The following is a 17,069-nucleotide window of genomic DNA, read 5'->3' on the forward strand; positions in this document are numbered from 1 at the left end:
GCTGCAGATCTCCAGTCCTGGCCCATCACTAGTAAAAAACACTTTTATATTGCTTTAATCAAATGCTCAACAATAATACACTAAGCAATATAAAATCTTAATACAAGATTGCAACAAGAATAAGCAGAGGGTGGCCTGTCTGCAGCCACATGCCAGGCAAGTAGGCAAGTATCCCATGTGAATTTTTGCAAAAAGGATATTGGTACGTGAAAAAAGTCTGACCCTGACTCCCTCAACCCCCTTCCCGAGAATCTTTGGTTGAGGGCATGGGATTGGGGTGAGGGCCATGGTGGCCTCCCTCACTTCCTATATACTAATGATTAACATGTGGAAGCGGAACAAGGTAAGCAAGATGACACAAAATCAAAGGGGCAAAATTAAAAGGCAAGTGCAATGCCCCAGTTAATCAGCTGCCAGCTGTCTCTTCATGCTGATGGCACAAGGGAAGGTCATCCATGCTCTGGAAGCTACATAATGGCTACACATTCTAAGACAACCGCCACCTCTCGCTTCAACGGCAAGAGCCCCAGGCCGTGAAGTAGCTGGCATGTATCCCATATTTGTCCAACACTGATAGAGACTAGCTGGGCAAAGCATTAAACCAGGTATTCAGCCTTGTTTTCGTCAAGAACAACGTCAGAAGGAAGGACGGTACAGCGGATGTGGGACTCAGGAGACCATCCTGTGTAGCCGTGGGCAAGTCTCTTAGTCCAGCCCATGCCTCACCAGGATGGAGGGATCGTGAGGATAAACTCCATTGATGATTGGGCGGTGCTGAGGTACTACGGTGCTGAGGACCAAGTAAGTCAGCCGAGCAGTTTGAGTGCCTGGCACTTGAAAATGAAGCCACTAAATCTCCACATTATGATTTGTATTAACGCCTAGCAGCCCAAACAAGACCAAGCCCCACTTTGTGCTGTGGTGCTAAAAGTTGTCAGCAGCCTGCACAGCCAAGGGCTAGTGGCTGCTTTTGCAAAGCAAGCTTCTTGCTCCTGCAGGTCAGAATCAGAGCAACCAGGACTAGGTTACCTCTAAAGTGGTGTCGGTCCCCTCCAGAGATGTAAAAGCTTGACCCCTAGTGGTTGTACCTAAGATCTGCAATGCACGGTGTCACTAAATGAGTAATGGCAAGGAGCCTAGGGGGATGTCTACACTGCAATTAGCCATCCACACAGCTGGCCCGTTAAAGGAGCTGTTTAATTGCTCCAGCCTGAGCTCTGACTACTTCAGCAGGGAAAGAGCGTTCTCTCTCCCGATGCTGCTGGCTCTCTGAGCCAGTGCCCACTGAAGGCAGCGGAAGGATTTCTGTAAACTCCACCAGCCAGTTGATTGGAAGGAACCCTGACCCACTACTTGGACTGGGTGCTGTCAAGAGGTTTTGGCCATCAAAGAGAGTTGCGCATGCACACCTGTAGGCGGTACAAGCTCTCAGTTCTCACAGCCAGGCTGTTCTCTCTTTCAGAGTCCATCATCAGTGTGGTCACATATGGTTCAATTTTGTCAGGAACCTTTTCTAATACTGGGGCCTCACAGATTCAGCCACTGCAGGCTTGACCTGTGGGTGGCATGGGCGGCAAGTTCTATGGGCCCATGGTGCCCGGGCCCCAGGAATATTCCTGTCCAAGGAACCAGGATCCAGCAAAGTTTCCCACCTCCCCCCGCGCTTCCCCTGGCCCCACCGGCTGCCCCCGGGTGATTTAAAACAGCCCGGGGGCTCCTGCCGCCACCCAGCAGTGCAGCAGGGCTGAGCGGCTTCCTCCGCACTCGTTCCACGTGGCTGCCGGCAGGTCCTTGCAGCCCGTGTGAACGGGTTGTGCCGCTGCGCGCTGCCCCTGCCCCAAATGCCCCTGCGGCCAATGGGAAGCTGCAGGGGCAGAGCCTGGAGACAGCAGTGTGAGGAGACCCTGTGGCCTGGCCTGCCCCACCTAGGAGCCGCTGCTGGAGGGGGTGCCCCAGGTAAGCATTGAACCCCCCCATCCACTTCCAGAGCCTGCACCCACACCCCTTCCGCAAACACACCCTTCGGCCCCCAAATTTCCTCCTGCACCCGCACACCCTCTCGGCTCCAAACTCCCTCCCAGAGCCTGCACACCCTCCTCTGGCTGCACCCCTGCCCAGAGCCTGCACCCAGCACCCAAACTCGTTCCCAGAGCCTGCACTCCAGACCCCCTCCCCCACCCCCACCCAAACTCCCTCCCAGAACCTGACCTCTCACCCCTTCTGCACCCAAATTCCCTTCCAGAGTCTGCACCCTGCACCCAATCCCCTGCCCCAGCTGAGAGCCTGCACTCAAACTCCATCCCAGAGCCTGCACCCGACCCCGTCCCACGAAACTCCCTCCCAGAGCCTGACCTCTAACCCCTTCTGCACCCAAACTCCCTCTCAGAGCCTGCATCTACACCCCAATTGCCTGAACCCCAGACACCCTCCCCCACCCAAACTCCCTCCCAGAGCCTTAGGCAGGTGTGTATGTGGAGTTTGCGGTGGGGGGGAGGGTTCTGGGTGTTCTGGGCATCACCAAAATTTCTACAAACCTGCCATCCCTGGGGTGGTTCTCTTCTTTTGTTTGGTCTGCAATTGTACATGTCTGGCAGGTGCCAGCCTGCATGCAATTAAAGCTGCATCTCTGCAAGTGACCAGTCTGGTGTTACTGCAACATCCTGCCCAGGGGCAGTTGGGTGACAGAACAGGTACTCAATTAAGATGCCAGGTTTTGTCACTGGTTTTCAAGTTTGTGCCTGAACTTTCTGGCAGTTACTCAGTCTGTGTTACTTCTTCTTGGGCTTTTGATGAGAGGTGAGTGTCTTATCAGCACCCCCCTTAGCCACCTAGCACTCACCCATTGGTGCTCTGCTTCACATCTTGGTCAACAGAACTGTGTGGGAGCAGTGGGCATGGAACTCAGATTCTTCTGCTTCAAGAGGACAGGTCACTACCACCGAAGGAGAATCTCCATTAGCTGCTAGAAGTGTAGCGCTTATGACACACAGTTGAGCAGTTACAATTCTGTCCCATAGAGGGAACTTTTGTTTAAACACATAAGCCAAACCATTAAAATGTCTGCTGAGAAGAAGTGGTCTAAAAGTGATTGGCAAGGGGCTATTTTAAAATAAGGTTTATGCCCTTTTATATTTCTTTATTGTATATTATGGATGTCCTAAAAGGGGTCTTCCCTCCCCTTCCCCACAAAACAAGCTCAGCTTTCTTTCTTACTTTCAACATACCAAAGGTGGAAAGTTTGATCTTTCCTCGTTTTGCTGGAGGCTTTAGGGGGTGGGATCTCCGACCTGTGTAGAGAGCTGTTATCCCTTTAATGTGAGGGCAGGGCCTCCATCTTTAGCCAAGACATCATTTCCTCCAAATGTTCCGTAGCCACGGGAGTTCATAGAGTCATAGATACTAAGGTCAGAAGGGACCATTCTGATCATCTAGTCCGACCTCCTGCACAACGCAGGCCACAGAATCTCACCCACCCACTCCTATGAAAAACCTCACCTATGTCTGAGCTACTGAAGTCCTGAAATCGTGGTTTAAAGACTTCAAGGAGCAGAGAATCCTCCAGCAAGTGACCCGTGCCCCATGTTACAGAGGAAGGCGAAAAACCTCCAGGGTCTCTCCAATCTGCCCTGGAGGAAAATTCCTTCCCGACCCCAAATATGGCGATCAGCTAAACCCTGAGCATATGGGCAAGATTCACCAGCCAATGGTAACTCAGATCCCATCCATCTAATATCCCATCTCAGGGGATTAGGCCTATTTACCCTGAATATTTAAAGATCAATTTATTACCAAAATCACATTATCCCATCATACCATCTCCTCCATAAACTTATTGAGTAGAATCTTAAAGCCAGATAGATCTTTCGCCCCCCACTGCTTCCCTTGGAAAGCTATTCCAAAACTTCACTCCTCTGATGGTTAGAAACCTTCGTCTAATTTCAAGTCTAAACTTTCTGGTGGCCAGTTTATACCCATTTGTTCTTGTGTCCACATTGGTGCTGAGCTTAAATAATTCCTCTCCCTCTCCCGTATTTATCCCTCTGATATATTTATAGAGAGCAATAATATCTCCCCTCAACCTTCTTTTAGTTAGGCTAAACAAGCCAAACTCCTTAAGTCTCCTTTCATAAGAGAAGTTTTCCATTCCTCGGATCATCCTAGTAGCCCTTCTCTGTACCTGCTCCAGTTTGAATTCATCCTTTTTAAACATGGGAGACCAGAACTGCACACGGTATTCTAGGTGAGGTCTCACCAGTGCCTTGTATAATGGTACTAAAACCTCCTTATCCCTACTGGAAATGCCTCTCCTGATGCATCCCAAAACTGCATTAGCTTTTTTTACAGCCATATCACATTGGCAGCTCATAGTCATCCTATGATCAACCGATACTCCAAGGTCCTTCTCCTCCTCCGTTACTTCTAATTGATGCGTCCCCAACTTATAACTAAAATTCTTGTTATTAATCCCTAAATGCATAACCTTACACTTCTCACTATTAAATTTCATCCTATTGCTATTACTCCAGTTTACAAGGTCATCCAGATCCTCCTATATAATATCCCGATCCTTCTCTGAATTGGCAATACCGCCCAGCTTTGTATCATCTGCAAACTTTATTAACACACTCCCACTTTTTGTGCCAAGGTCAGTAATAAAAAGATTAAATAAGATTGGTCCCAAAACTGATCCCTGAGGAACTCCACTGGTAACCTCCCTCTAACCTGACAGTTCGCCTTTCAGTAGGACCTGTTGCAGTCTCCCCTTTAACCAATTCCTTATCCACCTTTCAATTTTCATATTGATCCCCATCTTCTCCAATTTAACCAATAATTCCCCATGTGGCACGGTATCAAACGCCTTACTGAAATCTAGGTAAATTAGATCCACTGCGTTTCCTTTATCTAAAAAATCTGTTACTTTTTCAAAGAAGGAGATCAGGTTGGTTTGGCACGATCTACCTTTTGTAAAACCATGTTGTATTTTGTCCCATTTACCATTGACTTCAATGTCCTTAACTAATTTCTCCTTCCAAATTTTTTCCAGGACCTTGCATACTACACATGTCAAACTAACTGGCCTGTAGTTACCCAGATCACTTTTTTTTCTCTCTTAAAAATAGGAACTATACTAGCAATTCTCCAATCATTCGGTACAACTCCTGCGTTTACAGATTCATTAAAAATTCTTGCTAATGGGTTTGCAATTTCAGGTGCCAATTCCTTTAATATTCTTGGATGAAGGTTATCTGGGCCCCCCGATTTAGTCCCATTAAGCTGTTTGAGGTTTCGCTTCTACCTCACATATGGTAATATCTACCTCCATATCCTCATTCCCATTTGTCATGCTACCATTATCCCTAAGATCCTCTTTAGCCTTATTAAAGACTGAGGCAAAGTATTTGTTTAGATATTGGGCCATGCCTAGATTATCTTTAACCTCCACTCCATCCTCAGTGTTAAGCGGCCCCACTTCTTCTTTTTTAGTTTTCTTCTTATTTATATGGCTATAGAACCTTTTACTATTGGTTTTAATTCCCTTTGCAAGGTCCAACTCTACTCGACTTTTAGCCTGTCTCACTTGATCCCTACATGTTCTGACCTCAATTAGGTAGCTTTCCTTGCTGATCCCTCCCATCTTCCACTCCCTGTATGCTTTCTGCTTCTTCTTAATCACCTCTCTAAGATGCTTGCTCATCCAGCTTGGTCTACAACTCCTGCCTATGAATTTTTTCCCCTTTCTTGGGATACAGGCTTCCTATAGCTTCTGCAGCTTTGATTTAAAGTAATCCCAGGCCCAGGGAGTTAAAACAGGTGTTAAACAAAAAACAAAGTTTAAGCGAACTGATTAACAGGCCCATCCCCTCTCAATTGCGTTCAGGGTCTCTTGGGATCACACAATTGCAGCAGTTCTCCAATCTGCTGTAGCGTTCAACTGTAACGACGCCTAGAGTTTTTAATGTAAAAAACAAGTGGAAAAAAAATAAAGAAACCCAACCCAAAGCCTTTCAGGCCTGCTTTATCCATCAATAAATGACACAAACCCAAGCATTTTCTGTCCTTTGCAGGTCACCTTTAAGGCCGGATCATCGAGTTACTGGTATCTTTGCCCACAGCTGGTTGCACCAGAGAATCCAAGGCAGAGAAGTAAGCAGCAGTGTGCAGCTGACTGCTGCCAATCTGCTTTGGGGGAGTGGGGCTACCAAGCTTGGTAGGAGCAGCGCTGATTAAGGAGAAAACAAGACATTGTCATGGGGCCCAAGGGTCTGTCTGGGGAGAGGAGAGTCTATGCTAAAGGACCAGGTGGGAGGGGCCCTGAAATGGATGGAGCCGTCCCCCTGTAGCCTTAATCCATGCACACCTCCCTATACCCTGCTCTTCAGTGGCTGGACTCTGTGCTGCTTCGATCTAGTTTCAGCTCTGCTTTCTGTGGCCCAATGATTCCTCACATTATGCCATTTGCTCTTTGGTAGAACCCTTCCTTGAGTCCCATGGGGATTTCTGCTTAAAACCTGATGATATGATAGAGCCCTTTATTCACATCTGTCCAGCATTTAAAACCCTTTGAGGTACTTAGGTGGTCATTTAGCAAGCGAGCTTTTGCCACTGGTGCTGCAGCTCGTGTTCTCAGCCTAGGGCTCTGATTTGGCAGCTGAATGTCCTGGGCAGACATCCGCCCGCACTTGGGGTACATCTACACAGCCCAGGTGGGTCGGCAGAGTCGGGGGAGTGGGGCTTATACTAGTGCTCTAACAATAGCTCTGTAGCCAGAACTGTGAAGTTGCAGCTCAGACTCTAAAGCTTAGGGACTGGGGAAGAGGGGTGGGGCTTCAGAGCCCAAGATCCAGCTCGAACCACAACTTCAAAGGGCTGCCTACAGAACGCTATGCAGAGCTCTAGTACAGCCCCACTAGCTCTGGATGGCTCCCTGCTGTGGGCATTAGAGACATATCCCCTAGTGGGGCTTTGTCTGAGCACAAGGGTCTACCCCTGGGCAGAGGCCCTGAGTTGGCATGGCACTTAGGCCCAAATGTTTCAAGGCATTTCAGCATTGCAGTGCTGAGCATCACAGCGCCCGATTGAAGAGCCTCAGGCTCATTTTCAAAAGGCCAAAATTCCTTTTGACAGTCAATGGCCACACAACAACTCCCAACAAACTTCAGTAAATAACTTGGACTAGGACCAAAGGAGTATTTCAGCCCTTCAATTTATTGTCAAATCATCATCCACTGCAATAAGGAACCAAAATCAACACAAAAATAAATTGCGGTTTGTGTGTGTATATAACTAAAAATGGCAACAGCAACAAAAATAAACCTTTAAATGAGTTGGTTATAGACAGTCAATATCATCAAGTTACTTTGTTGGCTAGATTAATTAGGTGTGATCCAGTCCTAGCAGTAGGTCTAAACATTGCCGCAGATAACAAGAATGCAACTCAAAAGCAGAAAATCAAAAACCATAAATAAGATAAGGATTGAAGTTACCCCCACTCCTGCACAAAAATATAATGGTGCTTTGTGTTGTATTTGTATCTGGTTTAGAGTGGATATTTTGTGCTAACACTCTTCATGTGAACTTACATAGAATTCCTTCATTTAAATAAAAATGAAAAAAGAACAACCTTTCATAACTGCCTTTTTTCCTCCTTTCATTCAATTTGTTTAAATTATTTTTTTCTATACAAGGTAAGTACATTGTCTGTACAAAGTTAAATATACATATTTACAATCATACTTCCGAAGCACTTTGAGTCTTCTCTTCCGTTGATCTCAGCGAAAGATAAGTGTTTTTAAACCCAGGAGTATGGCTAATTTATCAAAACGTATTGCAAGTCATGCTAACAGTTAGTTAGTTGCAGTTACTGTTAATCAGTTTGTATAAAAGCATCGGCATAAAAATAGGCATTTTCTATTATTAAATATGGCTGATGCCAAATAGCAATCTAAACTTTTGCTATTTGTACTGGAAATGTAGGAAGCAGTCTGATGCAACTGGTTTTATCTATCCTTTTTTCTTTTTGAAATAGAATTTCTATCAAAAAGAGCATTCATTTTTGACTTACAGGCAAGTATGTGGGCAAGCTGTGTTTTTTCAAAAAAGTACAAATATATGCAGCTGGTAATAGCTGTATAAACACAGCTTTACCAATTGGTTTGTCTTGCTAGTTTCATTAGGAGGCAGCCAAAATGTATGTGTTTAAACAAGAACCACCACCACCAAAAAAAAAGCAAGCTCAGTAATATTTTGCTAGCATCTATCCGAATCTCTATGATAGAATACCAGGAAAAAATAAAGTCTTTATTGCAAAGTGTACACTTCAAAATGCGTGCAGTTATTCAGCACAACATTTAGGGAGAAAACAGCCACGGGATTTGCAAACAGGATCTGTGCCCCCTACATTTTCCATTATTTGTGTTCCATTTTTGTAAAATTTGGGTTGATTCCTCATGGAAATTGTAACCCTGTTCGTTTCTATGCACACAATACGCTCACCCATATACACACACACACACACACAGAAAAACCTGCAGGGGAGGATATTATGAAGCAGAATATTACCAAAGTTGAGGGTTTTTTTTGGCTGATTGCTCTGGATTAAACTGCCAGTTCAAAGCCCCTCCCCATTTGATAGAGTGTTACCTAGTCTAACCACATAAAACCGTTCTCTGCCTGCCATGTACGTTAAGGTGCACATCACAAAGAAAGAACTGAGAATGAAAGTGGGAGGCAGAGTGAAAATTACCTTGCAGATGGGGGTAATCTCAGAGAAAGCCTCCCCCAGTTATAGAGAGGGAGCAGCTGCAGAGCTGCATGTTGCTCCAATGCATCACAGTTCCCATTGCTTTTTCTCTCACACAAGCAAAACCTATCACACACTCTATTCTGCTGCTTCCCCCAACTCTGTCTCAGAGGCAAGTACTCAATGAAAAGAATGAAAACTAAGCTCTGTCCTCAGAACTCTTGTGGAGGAGGGGCAAATAACACAAAGGCAGCATTGTAAACTAGAAACTTTGTCTCTTTCCTTCAGCAAACAAGAACAGTAAGCCCAGCGTCACTCAGACCCAGACCCTGCACATTCAACCCAGAACCGTACCACATAACCACATCCCCATTCCACTTCTCATCTTCTGTTTATTACATTAATAAATTGTCTGATTTCAAATGTCTTTGCTACTTAAATGTTGTCTGGTAACAAAGAATACTAATCAGCGTTGCAGGTGCATGATTGTTTTAGAGCTACAGCAGTTTCACATAGTTGCCTGGGAAAGTGCCAAACTGTCTTGTTCTCCGAGATGTACCTGTTGGGAAAGAAAACGAGAATGCAATTGAATAAGATGGAGCTACAGGGGAAGGTCACTGGGTTTGGAAATGGAAAGAGCAGCCTGCTTTGTTTGTAAGCCAGACTGGGTACAAATCATTATTCTTGGCAACGCAGGAGAAGAGGGGTCCTGGTCAAAAATTCTGTTGTTCCTCAATAGAATTAACTGAAACACTTTTGTCACTAACCGCACTCATTTTGTTTAATTTTAATACAGCAATTGTTAGTGCTGGATTGACAGGGCTGTAGCCTAGGGGCCAGACTCTGATCTTTGCTACATCCATTTAAATCAGCTGAAATCAATGGAGTGATTTGCCCAGGTGCGATGGAGAGCACAATCTGGGCCTATGTCCTCAGAACACAACCGGGCCAGGCTTCCATGTGCTTTGCACCCACAGATAGGCCTGAGGTCCAAAGAGCTCATCTCCCATTGCATTGCTTATGGTCAGACTTAAAGAGAACTCAGCACCCAGCGTACTTAACTCTTTGGAAAATCTGGCCTGGACATGCACAGGTTTCAAAGTGTGCCTCAGCCCTGCTCTGGAGGGAAGCCCTGCTACGAGAGAGGGGCTCTCAAGCCTCTCAGGGTATGTCAATACTTGAGTGAGGAGGAGGAGACATAACCATGGCTAGCTCTCCTAGAGATAGCGTGTTAAAACAGAGCACAGCTGTGGCAGCACGAGCGGCTGTCTTGAGTGTGTCTCCACCAGGGATGCTCAGCTGCTAGCTTCTCTCCCCACTCATGCTGCTGCACTGCACTCCATTTCTCGTACGCTCGCTCAGTGAGAGCTTGGCAGGTATGTGTCCTCAAACTGCCAATCACAACCCAGCTTGATGCATGCACGTACCCTTGGTCTCTGACCCATTCAGCTCTTGGCATCTCTGCTGAGGCTGCTACCAGGCATGCCAGCTATCATCCCTTTTGGAAATGGGCAGTGCATTGGTGTATTCCTTTTTTCTGCTTAAATGAGAGTCATAATCACGGGCTACTCCGCTGCTCATCTACCAAACCCTTTCCTTCAAATCATTCTTTAAAATCCGCTTCTCTCAGCAATCCCCTCTAACACTCCTTTCCTGCTCAGCCCTTTCCCTGTGACTTGGCTTGTTCAGAGCAAGTTCCCTGAGCCAGGGGAAGTGTGTATGAAGTGCAGTACAGCACTGGATCAGTGCGGCGCAGAACAATTAGAGACGGCCGATTTTCTTCCTTCGAGACTTTTTGATGAAAAATGGCCCTTTCAGGAAACTTAATTTTGCTGAAAGCGTTTTTTTTTTTTTTTTGGTTTAAAATCTTCTGCTGTCTTTAAAAAATAGAAATTTTGAATTTTGGAAATTTGGTTTTCTGGACTGTAGGGTTATTATTTTATTTATTTATTTTATGTTTATCTCCCCTCCACATATTTCTTCCTCTCCCCTTCCCCCTGCCACCAATTTTCCTTTCTCCATTCTCTATAACATGTCAAAGCTTCCTCAACTTTGGAAAAATTCCAGAGTGGCCAAAGAAAAACTGAAATTCTGTAATTATGCCACCTTTCCAAAACTGGGGAAGTTTTGAAAAGTTACAGAGTAGCAAGAGGAAAAATGAGAAAATGAAAAAGTTGCTCGGAAAAATCCATCTGCCTGGATATCATTCCTGTATTGTTCTCAGTGGAAAAAATATGGGAAGAGAGGAAATTAAAAATGTTTCAAAAATATTTCATGACAAATTTTGGGAAAAAAACCCCAAAACATTGCTCCATTTTGAAGCAATTTCCAGATTTTGAAATTTTCCACTACTCCCCATTTTTTACTGCCTGTAATAATAATAATAATTAATAATAAACATATGATGCACTCACCCACAAACCAGCCATCGTCGCATTTCTCCATGACATCTACAATATCTCCATCCCTTAGCTCCAGCTCATCGTCGTTCTGGGGAATATAGCTGTACAGGGCTTGGTAGCTAAGTCTAAAAGCCAAGAGAGGGAGAGAGATGTTACAAATTATTCAGTGAACTTTGCTGACATCCAATCACGTCCAATACACACTGTATTTTGAAAAGCTACCACATGTTTATTTTATGTCCTATTATGGAGTCCAAAACCAATTGTAAACAACCTGTGCTGCTAAAGCAGGGCTAGGCATTGTCACGCGAACACAGTCCACAGCAAGGAACAATTGTACAGCTGCACTGCAAGGAACATCCCAAAGAAGGAACTGGAATTAGGAAGCCACAACTTCCACTTTGTTTCGTCCTTACTCCCAGGGAGTACTGCTGGTAGAACCAAGACTCCATCATTCCCCACCTCCTCCAAATTCTGGGTATATCCACTTCTGCCCTGGGCAGAATGGGAGTTCATCTGCTTGCCCAGGCCTCTAGTCATAGTCCACTGCACACTGAGTGTCCTGGTGCCTGACTGAAATGCCTTTGAGAAAGGTTCGCTTTGTACACAGCAACTGTTTGAAGAAGAGTACAGACAGGAGAAATCAGGGACTAAATTCTGCTGAGGTACACACATTTGACTCCACTGCAACCAAGATGGAGCCTGTGGGTTTGGAGATGAAGCTGATCCAAGCCCATAGCTCTGAGCAACCCCCAGAGCTTTGTGTGAAGTTTGGCTCCAATTCCCAGCCTTGTGGATCAGCCCTACCTCTCCTTGGGAGTGAAATCAGTGCTGGGTGATAGGTGCCAAATGTCCAGCCCTGGAGACTCTAGTCCTCAGGTTCTCCAGAGACTAGGCTGGTGGGAAGCACAAGCTCCTTTGATGCTGCCCCACCAGTGGACTTCAATCACAAATGTTTATTAAGGAATTAGAGAGTAATTTTGGCTGAGAGTTTCAAAGCCATCTACGGGATTTAGATATACAATCTCCATTGATATTAATGGAAGTTATGTGTTTAAATGCCCTAGGCCAGTGGTTCTCAACCAGGGGTACGTGCACTCCTAGGGGTACGCAAAGGTCTTCCAGGGGGTACTCAACTCATCTAGAACAGTGTTTCTCAACCTCGGGGTGACAGCCCCCAACTTTGCCAACTTTGGCTGGATGAATTCCTGGAGATTTCATCTCATGATATAATCTTTAATTAAAGATAAATCTTTAATTCCTGGAGATTCCAGGACAATCCTAATCGCCAGGGTGGTCATGGGATCGCAAATGCAGGGGTGGCATTAGGGGGTGGTAAGTAGGGCAATTGCTTGGGGCCCCACGCCACAGGAGTCCCCGCAAAGCTAAGTTACATGCTTCAGCACCACCACCTGGGGCTTGAGCTTCAGACAAGGCTCACAAGTGAAAAACAAGCTCAAGTATCACACTGAAATGTAAGGTTTCAGAGTAGCAGCCGTGTTAGTCTGTATTCTCAAAAAGAAAAGGAGTACTTGTGGCACCTTAGAGACTAACAAATTTATTATAGCATAAGCTTTCGTGAGCTACAGCTCACCAAATGCATCCGATGAAGTGAACTGTAGCTCACGAAAGCTTATGCTCTAATAAATTTGTTAGTCTCTAAGGTGCCACAAGTACTCCTTTTCTATATGCAGGAGCGTGACTCTTAATTGTGAGATCTCCTGAGCAGCAACTGGGAACCTGATTCAGATCCTGTGTATGTACGATATACTGAACATTTACCCTGTGCTAATTTCCATTATGCTTTGAAGGACTGTATTACTTTACAAGATTCCTCAAGCACGTCTTTCTGTCTCTATGCATTGGTATGATGGGCCCGATTCTCGCTGCTTTGCTCCTTTGGTAGTTTTTTACCCCTGTGCAAAGCACTACCCACTCAGGATGCTTGTGCTCCCACTTCTACACAGGTGAAAATGACTTCACAAGGCAGTAAAGAATCAGGGCCCCTGGCCAAAAACTTGGAACACAGTTTTTCCCTCCATCTGTGTGTAAGAAACAGGGATTCAAGCTGCAGAAAGAGAAAATGTAGTACTGTCCATCCCAAGCATTCCAGAACCCCAAATCAGGGCACCCCCCGTCATGTACAAGCAGCATATTGTGCCCGGTGCTGTATAAACACAGGGGTCCTGTTTTCATGCTTTTCGCTGCAATGATGAGGGCTAGAAATTTCCCTCCTTATTTTTTAATGAAAGTTGACACTATTGCATAATCACATGCCTCCAGGGCCTGGATCTTTAAGAAAAAAACCAAATAACGTCACACTTAACAGCACATGACAGATGCAAACCAGGCCCCTGGGAGAGAGGGCAACCAGAGCCACTTACATGTCTCCTGGTGTTTGACTCCTGTCAGGGCTGGCTCCTTGTTGATGTGCTTGAGGTTGCTGAGAAATGATTAGAGATGGTTTATTGTCATTAGAGGCCACCATGTGGCGAGAGTCAAGAGGTTGAGAAATAGCACTGCAGTAGTGAACAGACTTTTCTGCAATGTTTATGATCTCATTGCAAACTGCTTCCTGCGTGGTAGGCAGCATTGACATCCACGGAACACCCATAGAACAGTCAACAAGGAATGGGGGGTGGGAAGGAAAAAATAGACAGGAAGAGATGGGACATTCCAGATGCAGTACATAAGTCCAGTCAAACAAAAGAGTTGTAGATCCAGGTAAATATCCAGGTAGTGGAGTGCAGAAGGGATCCAGGTGTAAGCATGGAAAAACAGGCAATACAGAAGAATTTGTTTGAAGATTTGTTTAAAAAAACCACACAATAGCATAAGAGGTTGCAATTAGTCAGCAGTGGCACCATTACAATCGCTACAGTTGGAATACGAGAACACACACTCCAGTCATGCACTACTCATTTAACTCTAATCCAATACAGACAATGCAATTATACCAATTCCATGTTGGCTCTGGTAGTTTTTCTAGATGCTAAATTCTATTTTTCCATTACAAATACAATGATATCTAGATTTTTTTATGACAAAGAAAGCAGCTGGCAACTTTAAATTCTATGAAGGCGTTACTGTCTGTCTACGACTGTGCATCTGATTGAAACAGTGGCCTTACCACATAGCTCTTTTCAGACTCTGTGAGATCTGGTCCTGCTCTCAGTGAATGGTGAGAAGGCTGTGTGATCACCAAGCAAATTATAAGGAAGACATTTTAGCAGAAGTTACATCGGTCAGAATAAAAATTAAAAAATGACGCACACAGAAAACAAAAAAAAGCACAAAACCACCCACCGCCACTTGATTCAGACAATAGGATTTTTTAAACAGGGGATATTGGAGAGTACAGCAATGCAATTGCATTGCAGCAGCATGTGTGCTGCAAAGGGTAATAGAATGGCAAAAAAATTAAAGGGTTAGCATAGGCAACTAGAGGAGGAGATGAAAAGATGAGACACAGCTAGATACACATATAGCAAACAGCATTGCATTGAATTCCTGTAGGGGAAAAAGACATGGACAGAAGCACAAGTGTCAGATTCTCAGACCTTTAGGCCAAAGACCCTAATGAAAAAGGACATTGCTATTATCTCTGGAAAGGCCCTTGGAGACATTTAGGATCAGGAAAAATGACAGCTCAGCTGCCTCCTAAAGAAGAGTGGGCCAGATCCTCAGCTGGTGTAAACTGATGCAGCTCAGCTGAAGTCACTCCAAGTGCCCCACTGTCATAGGTGCGGGAACTGAAGGTGTGGGGGATGCTGAAGCACCCCCAGTTTTTGTGTGGGGTCCTGCCCGTCACCCTGAACCCAGGGTCCTAGCGCTGCTGGCCCTGCACCTGGGTCCTGACTCCCAGCTGCAGGACCTGTGCCCGGAGCTCTGTTCTTGGCCCCGTGCATGGGGACTCAGCTCCTGACCTGCGCCCAGGGCTCTGTTCATAGCCTGCAACTTGGAAGCATGCGAGGTCCCCGCTGCCGCTGGCCCCACGCTGGAGGCTCTGCTCCCAGCCTCGCATGTGAAGTCCCAGCCTTGGCCCCCTTACACCTGTCTGCGTCCCCCTTCCCCCCCCGAGTAATGGCCCCTCTCTTGGCCCCAACTCTGGGGTGTGAGGGAGGGTACAGACAGGAGTAAGGGAGGAGGTGAGGTAAAAAGTTTGGCGTGGGCACCACTGGCTTTCAGCACCCCCACTGTAAAAAATGTTCCAGCACCACTGGCCATTGTCACTGCATGGGAGCTACACTGATTGAGACTAGGTGAGGGTCTGAGCCGTTACATGAATTCTAAGAATGCAGCAGCCTTTCAGAGGGACCAGTGCTTCTGAACAGAGATGGGCCTGGACCCAACCCCCACATCAAACACACCTGAGCTTTAGAGCCATTCTGAACACTGCCACCTAGGTGCATCTTTTCTTCGGCATTGCTCCTTCTCCATCTCCCCCCACCACCTCCCCACTGGAGAGCCATTCCCATGCCCTAGATTACTTTCAAGAAAAAGCAGCTTGTCTGGAGACTCTTTTAAGGTACACGCAACTGGATGGAACATGAAAAAAATCCCGCTACAAATATTTGCATTTACATTGCGATCTTGCATTTTTTACACACTCAGAACTCCTAAGGAAAGCAGTGGGCATACTGCCTGTGCAAGAAGTGCAGGACTCGTCCTCTGTAGGGCTACTATTCTAGTCTGCAATACAGATGGGTTGCCTAGGATAAGGAATGTTGCCACTAGCTGTGAGCTTTCAGTAAAATGCTAGACCCAAATCTTTTTCCAGAGGGTCCATTTCACTCTTTCCCCATATTTTTTGTTCATTTCTGTGCACCCTCTGCACTGCGGAGTTCTCTAAAGGCCTTGATGTGCTTGCAGCTCAGGAGAAAGGCTCCTCATGGCATTTCTAGACAGAGTGGAGGGAAGAAATAAAGAACTTAATGGATGGCAGGAGATTTCCAGCTTGAGTTCTTGACAAATCAGACGTCAAGAATTATAACATTCAAAAACCAGTTGGAGAACACTTCAATCTCTCTGGTCACTCGATCACAGACCTAAGAGTGGCTATACTTCAACAAAAAAGCTTCAAAAACAGACTCCAACGAGAGACTGCTGAATTGGAATTAATTTGCAAACTGGATACAATTAACTTAGGCTTGAATAGAGACTGGGAATGGATGAGTCATTACACAAAGTAAAACTATTTCCCCCTCCCACCCCACCCCCCACTGTTCCTCTGATATTCTTGTTAACTGCTGGAATTAGCCTACCTGCTTGTCACCATGAAAGGTTTTCCTCCTTCCCCCCCCTGCTGTTGGTGATGGCTTATTTTAAGTGATCACTCTCCTTACAGTGTGTATGATAAACCCATTGTTTCATGTTCTCTGTGTGTGTGTATATAAATCTCTCCTCTGTTTTTTCCACCAAATGCATCCGATGAAGTGAGCTGTAGCTCACGAAAGCTTATGTTCTAATAAATTTGTTAGTCTCTAAGGTGCCACAAGTACTCCTTTTCTTTTTTTATCAAAGACTAAAGTATCATCTCACAGTTCCTTCATCTTAAGGTCCCTGACAAGTATGCCCACCCAATCGCAATGCAGCCAGAAATCTCTTCTAGTCAATCTGTCTCTCTGGGGATTAAAAATTACTCATAATTAATCATTTTGCTCATAAACTATTTGTTCTGACTTTGTATGTTTCAGTAGAGAGAAAATAGAAAGCGATTGGGATGGTCTTACCACAATGGAATTAGAGCTCATGGCATTTATTGGGTAGTCTGAAATTTTTACAGGATTTTTGGAAGTCATTCCTGCATCAGTCCTCAAAGGCTAATAGGATGATTAGAAAGTCAAAATTAATATTCTGCAAAGGAATTCAATATAGTACATCAAAGGCAAAGAAATCAGAGTTAACTGAGGAGGGAAAAGCTGATT

At 45.3% G+C, this 17,069-nt stretch overlaps 1 protein-coding gene across 16 annotated transcripts in view; it reads right to left on the minus strand.

Annotated features, from left to right (window-relative positions):
• Positions 1 to 7,188: 7,188 nt before the first annotated feature.
• Positions 7,189 to 17,069, minus strand: part of SORBS1 (sorbin and SH3 domain containing 1) — a 262,686-nt gene continuing 252,805 nt past the window's right edge. For 13 of the 16 annotated variants that reach the window (XM_043518423.1, XM_043518424.1, XM_043518422.1 and 10 more), the window contains 3 exons: positions 13,527 to 13,585; positions 11,155 to 11,267; positions 7,189 to 9,299 (listed from right to left, as the gene is read on the minus strand). In XM_043518423.1, coding sequence (XP_043374358.1) covers positions 9,238 to 9,299; positions 11,155 to 11,267; positions 13,527 to 13,585 — 234 coding nt within the window. In that variant the 3' untranslated portion in view covers positions 7,189 to 9,237. Of the gene's footprint in view, positions 9,300 to 11,154; positions 11,268 to 13,526; positions 13,718 to 14,272; positions 14,333 to 17,069 lie in introns of all 16 variants that reach the window. The other 3 variants (XM_043518418.1, XM_043518429.1, XM_043518421.1) reach the window with 3 other exon arrangements.

This window comes from Dermochelys coriacea, chromosome 7 (genome assembly GCF_009764565.3).
Source record: "Dermochelys coriacea isolate rDerCor1 chromosome 7, rDerCor1.pri.v4, whole genome shotgun sequence".
NCBI classification, from domain to species: Eukaryota; Metazoa; Chordata; order Testudines; family Dermochelyidae; genus Dermochelys; species Dermochelys coriacea.